The sequence below is a fragment of the Pholis gunnellus genome (genome assembly GCF_910591455.1).
Source record: "Pholis gunnellus genome assembly, chromosome: 6".
NCBI lineage: Eukaryota > Metazoa > Chordata > Actinopteri > Perciformes > Pholidae > Pholis > Pholis gunnellus.
Genome location: NC_136532.1, coordinates 5467827 through 5479582, shown reverse-complemented (window position 1 = coordinate 5479582; position 11756 = coordinate 5467827). Strand labels below are relative to the sequence as shown.

The 11756-nt window shown below is 45.3% G+C and overlaps 1 protein-coding gene across 2 annotated transcripts in view; it reads right to left on the bottom strand.

Annotated features, from left to right (window-relative positions):
* Positions 1 to 384: 384 nt before the first annotated feature.
* LOC306697201 (ADP-ribosylation factor-like protein 15) overlaps positions 385 to 11756 on the bottom strand; it is a 98828-nt gene continuing 87456 nt past the window's right edge. For both annotated transcript variants that reach the window (XM_079160973.1, XM_079160974.1), the window contains exon 5: positions 385 to 2145. In XM_079160973.1, coding sequence (XP_079017099.1) covers positions 1993 to 2145 — 153 coding nt within the window. In that variant the 3' untranslated portion in view covers positions 385 to 1992. The remainder of the gene's footprint in view (positions 2146 to 11756) is intronic.

Sequence of the window (11756 nt, the reverse complement as noted above, 5' to 3'; positions counted from 1 at the left end):
TGTATGTAATATCTACTAAAAGTAAGAATCCAGTCTATGAATTCAAACTGAGTGTTTCACAAACAGATAAAACGCTACAAACATGAGCTACACAGTTCAGTAGTTATTCTATAGAATATCTTTTAGTGTTCATCAAACTGAGAAACTGTCATTCGTGCTCCCATAATAAGATCACACATTAAAAATGGAGACATTACGGCATTCAGTGTGGCACTCAGATGAAAATTATCAAATATATTAATTCTACAATATTTCAACAAACAGAAGTAATGTAAATGTTAATAACAACGAGGACAATGATTACATTTTTAAAACTTTAATTGCCATTTTTGACAAAACATGATTGAAGAAAAATACAAAAAAAAAAAAAAAGACTGCAGTGAGTGTTTAAAAACCTACTTGTGGGCAGATGATATGCAAAGTTCAATGATTTATTTTGCATTCAAGCAATCAAATGCACCGATCCATCCAGATTGTAAAAAACTAAAACAAAGACTACCTTGCGTCAGGTACAAAAAGTGATCGGATCTCTCTCTAAAACCTGACAAATACTGAACAAAACAACAAGAGAAACATGAAGCAGGCACGGGAGCAGGCGTGAGTGTTATCCATTACTGAAGCGCCTCTCTGGGACGAGCACACACCTGTGGCACAACGACTAAGACTCATTTCAGAGGTGTGGAGTCCACACGAGGGCAGCCGGACTGAACGATGGCGTCTGGGACAAAAAAAAACAACCAGCAGACAGGGAGGGGTCCTCGTGGACAGTTGGAAGGCATTAGGGTGTCGGACAGGGACTTGTCAGATGCAGCTGTTGCTGTGACTGATTGATAGAGTTTGTATTCCACCCCGATGGGAGACCGGAGTCGCTCGCCAGTGTTGAGAGGGTTTATGTCAAATTACAACAAAAAACAACAAAAAAAACTTTACAGTAAAATTTGAGAAAGACAAAACATGACATTTTGCTGAACACTGCAAAGAAACTATCACATTTCTCCATCTTGTGGCTACTTCAGCCCACGTCAATCATCGTGGTGGTTATCTTTCTGTGTTTTTTGGTCTTTGATTTGAAAGAATTCATAAGTGTGGTATGAGATATAAAAAATCTGAACGTAGCTCTACGTGGTTAACATACGGAGCTATAAAATATACCCTAAGTTTCACATTTATAAAAAAGCATTCAGACTTGTTTCCCCTTCCTCTAAATGGTCTCCGTAGAGTCACCTAGCACTTCGTCACGTGATTAGCAGTACTTGCGTATGGCTGCGCAGCAGTACGCTCGTTTGCATGTACACAATACTCCATGAGATACTCGGACTACGCTACTCAGATTAGATATTCAGACGCGGTGCGGTGCACCGATATGTAGCTACCGTACATAACACTAGGCTACTGACTCCGATCGCACGACGACGTCGGATGTTACCGAGTGAAAAAGGAGGAGAAGCACAGCTGGACAGCCCATACAGCACTTCTCAGAGGAGGGAACATGGCCGAGCCCCACCCAAACATCCTGGAAAGTAATCACTGGAGATGTTAAACATATCTACAGACAACCTGGGCTCCGCTTGGTGTGTGTGTGCGTGTGTGTGTGTGTGTGTCAGAGTGAGTGATGTGTGCATTAGTGTCACAGATGACTGTGTCCCACATGCCATTGGTTTAATCACAAGGCCACAGACAGTAGTAGACAAGATTTTAATTTCTGCCAAAGTTCAATGACTTTTCTTGACAAAACTGTGGCTGACCTGTGCGCACGCACACACACACACACACACACACACACTCTTCCAATTTGTACAAAAACGAGAGCGTAGTGACGGGAGGATGACACGAAATACACTTCTCAGGGGGCAAGGCCGACATCCGCCGTGATTTTACTCGTGTGTGCATGTTTTGTGTTCGTGCATGAGAGCTTGTGTGTGCATGGGCACCGGCGGGATGTTTCTTTCGGCGTTGGCCGCTAACGTCTCTTAGCATTTGGCGGTGCTAGCATCATATCCTCGCGGGCTCCGTGTCTTTGTCCTCCAGCAGGCCAATGAACTGACCGAAGCTCTCCTTCACGGCCTCCAGGTTGTCGGTGGTGCTTCCCTCCAGGATCCAGCGCTTCCCCCTGGCCAGCGGCTCCAGCTCAAAGTACTTCTTGACCTGCCGGCGGAAAAGCGGAGAATGTGGTCAGTCAAGACATTCAGTGGTAGTCCTGTTTAATTCATATAATCACCGAGAAAATTCTTTGAAATCTGAGCAATTCTCCATACAAATTTAGATGAATTGTGATCATTTTATAAATGTTTGAATGAACAGCTACTACTAGCCTGAAACCATTCATCACTGAAGGTCAATAGTCTGCAGGTTGTCCTTTCAAACAAACACATTCAAACACGTTGGAGGAAAGTAGCCAATGTGATGCTTTCGTGGGGTCTGAAAACCTCCACGGTAAAGATCTGGGATTGTTTTAGACCGGTGTGTGGAAGGGAGGACCAGCGTTATCATTTCTATTTTTCATTCCATTTCCACCAAGGTGTTAAAAAGAGCCATGGTTTCACTGTTGCATTAACGGCCAAGAACATTAAAAAGGAAAGCAGCGGGAGCTCTTTGTGTCATTCCTGTCCACAGTTCAAATCGTTTTCCATGCACATGTGTGTGTTTTCTTCTCACGATCGCTCACAACTACGCGAAGACGCAGCCATGAAACCGGCCCGAACACGACTCTGCGTCCACAATGCAACCAAAGCTGACAAATAAATGGAATAAAAACTATAATACAATAAAACAAACATGAAATTAAATGAAATAAACGTTTTCACTTCTCTGGGAAATGTGTGGCTTGTTGGCTTTGGCTCTGCTCTTTGGAACCGTTGGTTATAAAGTTCATATGTTGGCTTTTGGCTGCTCATGACAATGCGGGTGGGTGGGTGGGTGGGTGGGTGGGTGTGGGGAGGGGGGGGGGAGAACCAGAACCAGCTGCTACGTAAAAACAAATCTCATCAGAGGGAAACGATGTCTTAGACCTCCACTCGAGACACTGCAGGTTGTTAGGGTTTCTGACATTTCCAAGCTTAGAGTAATGGAAGCAATTTTGTTTGCCCGATGAGAACCAAGTTCAGCCATCTCCTCCTGTTTGTCTGATCGCCAGTGGAGGAAGTACAAAGACAAATGTGTGCCGTCTGCAGCTCGGAGAAAAACATGTCGCTGATGCGATGAAACTACATCTCCCCCCGTGTTTACTTATTTGGTCAGTTTCATGTTCAGTTGGACAGTTTTTTTGTTCGTCTGTAAAGGTTTAAAAGATGCGTCTCTCACACTGATCAAGTTACAACATGAACAAACGCTGGAATAGTCACGCATTGTCCCTCACAGTGTAGGGATGAAGGATTCAGAACTTCATTAAAGTCGTATGGGTTCTTTTTCACCAGTTATCTTTAATTGGTTAAATGTGAAGAGCGTGACTACACACATACTATAAAGTAGACTCTTTCTGTTGGTTTCTTGTACTAATTATTGTAATCTGGTATTCACATAATTCAAGCACACAGGCTTCATCAATCATATAACATTTATTCTGTGAAGCTATTTAAAACATTACATGTCCATTATGTCTTTAATCGCGATATGTTGAGTGCTCAGATAGTACTTCTACATATTTCTGCAAATATAAAAACAAAGATTGATTATTGATCAATTTCTTGAACGTAACATTTCTTGAAGATAACCTCAGTGTTCTCAATTGGTCTTTTTTTCCCCCCAATACCAGAAGACAAATACGCTTGTGCACCCTGCAGACTGCACCCAATCCATGCAGGTGCCCGTCACACAGTCAAATTACTTTTCAACTTCAAGTGAAATTGCTTTTGTCTAGACCGTGCTGGGCTGTCTAGCTGTGCCATGGTGTGTGGCATGAAGAGGATAGGGAGGAGGAGGAGGAGGAGGAGGAGGAGAGGGAGAAGGGGGAGGGGGGTATTCTTTGTGTCTACTCAAATCCAGCCAGCCATGCCAGTGAGTGGGAGAGGGAGCGCTGTCCCTGCCCCTGAGCAGAGTCTCTGTCCGGGTGTAATGTGAGTTTAATGACAGATTAAGTCACCTCAACCGCGTTTGGCTCGGAGGCCTGGCTAGAAAGCCGAGCGGACCCAAACAGTGTTAACAAATCTGTCTGGGTAACTTGAGCCGCCCTAGTCCGGGGCCCTAGCCTCAGACCTAGACTGCAGACGATGCGGCTGGCTGCCTGTCTGGCTGGCTGGCTCACTTGTCCGCCTGTAGCCAAGGCCCTCTTCTGGAAGACTCTGGCCCCTGCACTGGCAGACTGTCAAAGGGCCAGCAGTGACCTCTGTGCAAGTGCAGACAGGCTCAAGCTTCTCTCACTTCCCCTTCTTGCCTCGGAGGCCAACGGAACACGCCCGGGGGGCATCTCGCAGCGCGACACATGCCTTCTATCCTCGGTATGATCGGACAACTGATCTAACCAGATGGCTCATTTGCGCTTTGAGTGCAGCTTTACAGTTGCGCCTTCATAAAAACACGAGTAGTCTGAGATACCGAAAGAATCCTCCTGTCCAGTTGGTATGAACACCTTTGAACGGTCCGGAGATTTCAATCCCACAACAGGCGGACGGGTGACGCGTCGGCAAAACACTGTCTCAGTGTTACACTGCTGAAGGAACCCCGTGACCTTACAGCCGGGCGCACCCACACCGGCAGTCAAACAGTGTGGCCCAAACCAGTTTCCCTGAGATTAAGTCCTCCTAAGCGCACTTATGCTTGCTTAAGGAATTGCGTGAGGCATTGGGAAGGGTAAGCCACACAAGACGCCGGTTGCCAGATGGCTCCTAAGTTGACCACTGGGTCATCTAGTCTAGCTTCTTCTAGGTCATACAGAGCGGGGGCCTCGCCTTGTGCACAGGAGAAAGCGGCTTATGCATGCATAAGGGTGTCATAAATGGGTGTCTTTAATCACCTGTGTCTGTTTCGACTGTATTCCTGCTGCAGCCGGGTTAGCCACCTGGGTATTCTGTTATGAAACTCTTTGGCAACAGGCCTGAATTGTTACAGTGCCCTCTGAGCCTGTAGTTGAGAACGCATTGGGCTGGATTTTATTTTTAATTCTCATGACATGATTGATGATACATTCAGTTGTATTCAGCATCAAGAATAACAGATTAACATGACATTTGTATCCAATTTTTGCAAGGTGGTAGAGTGGTACATTTTTCCTACAAAGCATACTGTATCATGTTTAAAGGCCTTAAAATTGGCCAACTTTTTGAAAAGGTTTATGCATTTAAAAAAATATATATATTTATGAACACTGTCCGGCTGCACCAACATCTGACAAATTCACAAATAACGGCTACGGTTGTTTTCAACATTTACTACATTCAGAAATATGCAAGTACGATTGGATAAGAAATTGATGATGATGATGAAAAATCAGTGTTGAAGTATGCAACTGCTTTAAGCACTGAATGAGGGAGAGGTGAGGGACAAGTTGGCTGAACGGCTCGTCAGCTAAACGTAAGCTCCTACCCTGGTAAGCCTACTTCAGGCTCCTTAAGGCAGCGGATGGGCATGGATGGCACGTGCATCCAGCTGCTCCCTGAGCCCTGCCAAGATTACTGCATGTGATTGGTCACTGTTGGCACCGTGTCATGTCAAGAGGAGATCCTGACAGAATAAAAAGAGCTTTGGTCGGCTGTCTCTCTGGCAGCAGAGCCCTGTGGTGTTTGGTTTGAAAATAAAACTGAGCATTCAAACTAGAAAGCAGGAGGTATTGTTCTCAAACGCTTCTTAAATTATAGGATGCACTGAAAAAAAAAAGAGAAAAATCTCTCTTAAATCAGTACAATAGCAAATCAAGCTAAAATTAACTGCCACTTCACTTCTATCCACACACACTCATAGTTCAGGCTGTTCTCATGCAGCGTTCGTAGCTATACCTACGAAAATGAATACGCTGTAATTCGTACATAATCCCACTTAATCAAGTCGTATGTAATCATGAACCAGGAAGTATAAAGACACAGGTGGATGGGTGAAAAAAAACACCATGATTTTCAGCCAAAAGACCGCTGTTCATACCACCGTGTGAAACGAAAAGTCAATGTTGATTTATTTGTCCCGTAACTTCAGTACTTAAGTAACACCACTTCCATAGTTAATTCAACCCAAACCAAAATCTTCTCCTAAACCTAACTAAGTAGTTTTCTGCAAAGACTGTATGCATATAACAAATGTGTTGCAGGACTTTCATAGGAAAACGCATGAAAACTGAGTAGTAACTATTTTATATGAACCGTTGTATGAGGATAAAAAGCATAGTTAGAGCAACGCTCAGACCAAATCTAACAAGCTCATACTCCCACTCACACCTTCAGGCAGTCCAGAAGGTGCCCAGCCATCCAGCTATTAGATGAACACAATGTCAAAATGATTCATGGTAAAGTTTAAGATATAATCTGTTGAATGTCATACCACCAGTATCACGGGAGCATAGGGAAAAAAAAAAAAAAAAACATTATCAACCATCTAATCTATTCTAACAGTGTACACATATCTTTAAAGCAAATAAATACACTAACATTTTTAAGAGAAACTAACTTTGTGCCAAACTGCCTTTGTGCAAACAATGTCACAGACACCAACAGTACACAGTCAGCTGACAAATACCAGTAACTGGACCACCTCTGTCGTGTTTGTGAGTTCTCACTTGTGCCGAGTAATTCAGGTTAACTGCTGTTCTCAAGGGTGCGATGGCAGAGGTCCAAGGCAACAGATTGCACTCGGTTTCCATGCCATGTTCAGGATCTTTCTGATAGAAAGACTTGCTGTGGTTCAATGGTGCTGCGCTATGTACACGGATTTGGGAAAATCTAAAGTCAGTTGTAGCATTCTTGCAGAGGTTGACAGCAAAGCCAGATGTGACAGACGCAGGTTTGTTGGACACACTCCTACAGCAGATCGGTATCGTAAAGGAAAGTTAAAATGACCTGCGCTGTCAACTCGCAATTTTCTCATCTCGGGCAAGTTTCTTTTTGTTGAGTCTGGCTCTCGCAGTTGCCTCAGGATCCAAAAGTCTGAGAAAGATATCAAAACTAAATTCAATAATATCAAATAATGCTAATAATCTCTTCCTGTTTAAGTAATAAGATCATAAAGGGAAGAACAGGAAACGTTCACTTGAGAAGATTTTGCCTTTCGGCCATATATATATAAAAAAAAAGAAAAGAAAAGCAAAAACAGAAAGAGAAGCTGATAAAAAGGACAAATAACTCAAACAGATAAGTGATCCTTCAAACACTTCTGTCCTGCAGGCATCTGTCAAAACTCTGTGGAACAAGAGAGCTTTACTTAATAAACCCATTGGCGAACCAACAATCTTAGGCTTGAGGTTTTCATTTGGATAAACTTCAGCAGGGGCTTTGTTCAAAGGCTTAAGAGCATGTGTGTATAAAGTGACCTACGGGACGCCTCTTAGAAGGGAATTATTAATTTAGTATTAGCTTTAAAATAAATGTGCCTCATAAAGTAGAACATATGGCCTCCGATGACCTTGTTCTAATGTGTACCATGACAACACGTCTATCCTGCTTCACTGTCATGTGTCAAAGCCTCACCACACGGTAAGCCATATAACTGGAGAAGGAAGCATTAGGGGGGTCTCTGAACTCGGGAAAGTGGCATACTCAAATATCCAAGACAATCAATTACACCATCCCTTGACATGTTGGCCCCTGTGAAAATATCAGTCACTTGGAAAGTGGCCCGTGCTGGCGACTGCACTGAAATGGGTGGGTAATGTGAGATCCACTTACCATACAATAGATATGCCTTTGTTTGCTTTTCCGGCTTAGCTAAAGAGCCTTAAAGATATGCAAAATCCCAGAGGTCCCCCAAGAGAGGAACATTTTGGGAAGCCTGTGAAAAAAACAAACATTGCACCACAAACTGTGGGAGGTGTCAAATGGAGTAAAGCCTAAAGCCTATTCAAGTAAGGCTTTAACACTTTAGGCAATGGACCCAAGGTTTTGTATCTTACCCAAGGTAGATAAAGACCTGGTCATGGCTTGAGTGAAAGTATTAAGTAGGGTGGGGCACATCACACTACCACCTTTGTTTCCACATTACATGAAGTAAGGACTTCCATTTCGTTGGGACAGCTAACAGGTGGCGCAGTACATGAGTGCAAAAGATATTGCATGGTCCCCGTGGCGAACCCCGGCCGATCTCAAGACCGCAACAATTCATGTGCATACTCACACTCTGATCCTTGCTTTCCCGAAACTTTAGTGGGCTCTGTAGACAAATCTACAGCAAGCACAAAGGAAGGCTGCTCCTGCGCTCATCAAAAGCTGCCCGAGATGCCTCACAATGGCTGCATGTTGCCGTTACAGCATGTGTTCTTGTTTTCTACTTGCTTCCTCGCACTTCTTGCCTTTAAAAATGCACTGGCTATCTGGTGGCCGGTGTGTTTTTGGAGGAAGGCAGAAGAGGGATCAATCGCCTCTGACCAATGAGCCAATCCTCAATGCGGAGTGGTGCATGGTTGTCGCAAAGCAGTTGTTTCAAATTTTGCAATTGCGGTATTGGCCACAATTGTGTAATTGCCGTGGGTTGTGGGTGCCAATGCAGAACCTCGCAGCCGGGCTTACGAGCATATTCAGAAAAGGAATGAATGTACAGGTTTACAAGAACCAACGACGACAAAAAAAATAGAATACAAGGACCTTAAACCACAAGCCTGAGCATGGACAGAGGGAGTGGAGGAAAGACAGAAAGATGTGGACTTTCACTTTAGTATTTTCATTTGCTGTGGAAACGATCCAGGCCGAGCCAGCGCGTAAAAGCCACAGGAACCAGGCCACAGTTGTAGAACTGTTGGACCTGGGGATTTTCGACAGGCAACAAATTAAGACTCAAGTCCCTATGTCATAGTACAAGAAAAACCAAGCTGCCTTTAGATTTACCGTCCTGCTCCACTCAGGTGGGACCACGGGCCTCCCTCAGGCTCGGCTCGGTGCAGGTTCAAAGTGATTCACTTGCGGTGCACTTCTCTTCAAAGCCGACTGACCACTGCCAGATCACAGACGTCCTCCGAGGGGCTGTAAATCTAAGCGAGAGACCGCACAGAGGACATTCTTCCCGACCCTTTCAGTAGCCCGGTGGCATTTATTCTTTTTAGTTTTCTCAGATGACTTCCACAAACACTTGGCTGCCGTTACCGGGGTGAATGACCCGTGCCTCGGGTCTAGTAGTGGCAACAACAGATGCGGTGTGTGTTTGCGTAGTAGCACACATTCAAACATGCCTAAACATAAGGGATAAGGGATGGGTGATGATTCAATAATGATTATCTACTTTCAGCAGCATCGTACTGCTATTATATTATCTTTCTACATAATATTTGTTTCCATCTAAAAAAGTCAGAGCAAGCCCAACATATTATTGTTTCAGACATGGAAAGTTCTGTTTTAATGAGGCAAAACACAGCTTACTGCTTAGAACATCAGTTTGATTATTTGATTGTATATATATATTGAAATTGGCAAACATTACCAGTACTGTGATAAGAGTTTTGGTCACATCAAAAGAGGCAAACCCGGATTGCCCAAACAGGGTTATTAAACCCAATGCCACGGTTTTCTGTTAAACCATAACATCTTAAAATACATTTAGTCTTTTGGGTCGGGCCCCTGAAGGAGATCAAGGACTGAAGGTTAGGAACCTGGAGATGTTACAGTCCAGAAGGATGAATGACATGTTCTATAGTTAAAGAGTGCGGGTCGGGGGTAAAGGGGAAGGAAAACATCCGTCCCCTTGTGTAGGCTGGGAAATAATTGGCAGGTTCGGCAGCTGGGACACGGCCCCTTCACCAGGGGTTGACCTGTGGGACACTAGGAAAAGTCTGTCGGGGGGGGGGGGGGGTACCCTTGTTTGCCTTGCTTTATTACAGATTTACAGTAACTCAATTTATTAAAGGCCAAGAGCTCCCTGACAAGGAACATCTGGTATGTGGGACTTCGGCGGGTGAGCTGGCGTCCTGCCCACGCTCCCTGCTGCAGGGACCGGCACCTTCCCCTGGAGCCCGCTCTCCCTCTTTTCTTCTTCTTCTTGTGAAGAGCGCCGCCGCGCTGTAGCGGCCCACACAGAGGGCCCTCAAAGCCCAGGAGGTCCATTACAAGCCACCCCTCCTCCTCCTCCTCCTCCTCCTCCTCCTCCTCCTCCTCCTCCTCCTCCTCCTCCTCCTCCTCCTCCAGGACCCCCCTAGTGGGACCCTCCACCCCTTTCACTCAGGGGCCCCCCTTTCACGCTCCAGTCCTGACAGTTGACCAGCTTGAAAGCTGCTGCAGGCCCCCGCTTTAGTACACAGCACGCGGCATTACAATCAAAGTGCTCCCCTTCTGCAGAAGATTTAAACCATGCGTCAAGTTGGAGTCTGCACACACACACACACAAACGCACACACATTCGCCCTCTCTCACATGGGACAAACACTGTCATATGCCATCATATCTGAAATTCAAGGTTCCTGGGTTTTCTCACCTTCTCAGCCTCGCATACCTATTTTGTAATCATGACCACATCATCACATTGTTTCTGGGGTACAGAAAGATGGGACTGAAGAGTAATCATAAAACAAAGGGTGTAATCAAACCAAGGCATATTTGTTGAAAACACACACAACTCGCATTCCAAAGCACCTTCTTTGCAGCCGTCTCTGACTTTGACTAATCATGGCGCACATCACCCCGCCCAACTGAAATGTGTTGAATCCACACGTCAGTGGTGTATCTGTGTAAATGCATGGTTGCAACCCCCACGAGGTCAGCATCAAAAGTGAGATTTGATGTACTTTAGGAAATGTGTTTACTTTTATGCACTATTAGTTCCTTCTGTGACAGAACTGCTTCTGGCTGTTTTTTAACCACTTCCAGGAAATCAAGAGTGCACAGCCAATGACTTGGCCCAGCCACAGCACCAGCAAACATTTCCATACCACAACAGTAGAGGATGAAAGGTGTCCCATGTGCTCCTTCTTTTCCAGTTGATTTTTACTTAAACTCAATAACGACCATCAGGAGGGAGATACTTAAAAAGTGAGTCCTGGATCAAACTTTTCCGGGAGTCCCGCATTTGTAAAACATTGCTATGCAAAAAAAATCATTAGTCATTTCGAGTTTTGTCCAAAGGGTGAGTTTCAATGGATGAAAACCTCCATGGAGGAGAACCCCCGAGAGATTCCCAGCGTTTGATCCCTGTGAGTCAGCAATGGAACCTGGGGGTCAAATTACATGCTGAATAGGCTTTTCGGAAGTCTTGTCCCAGCTAGTGGCGGCCGGTCGCCCGACCCTGCTTGACCAGCGGACAAAGGGACAGCACTGACCACAATTGGAATGGGGGGGGGGGGGGGGGGGGGGGATTCTCTTTTCTCCTCCAATGGAAAGTCCAGTCCTGAATAGGGTCTGGCCGGCTGAATAACACTCCACACCAATTTTGAGGGTGAGGACCTGATGGGGTCAGGGTTCAGCAGCATTTGTGGGAAAAGGTGCCCACGAAACCTGCCGAAATGCCCTCTCACCCACGGTGCCCCTTAACCTCCCAAAGGGACGGGACCACCGGCTCCCGGGGGATGACAGGATGAGAAAGGCTGCATGGGTGGGAAAAGAGAAAGAAAGCAGGGAGATGAAGGTGGGCGGGAGGGCCCGCACAGGCGGGATGGACAAAGATGTGAGGGAGATAAACCATCAAAGAAACGAGAAGTCTCTAAG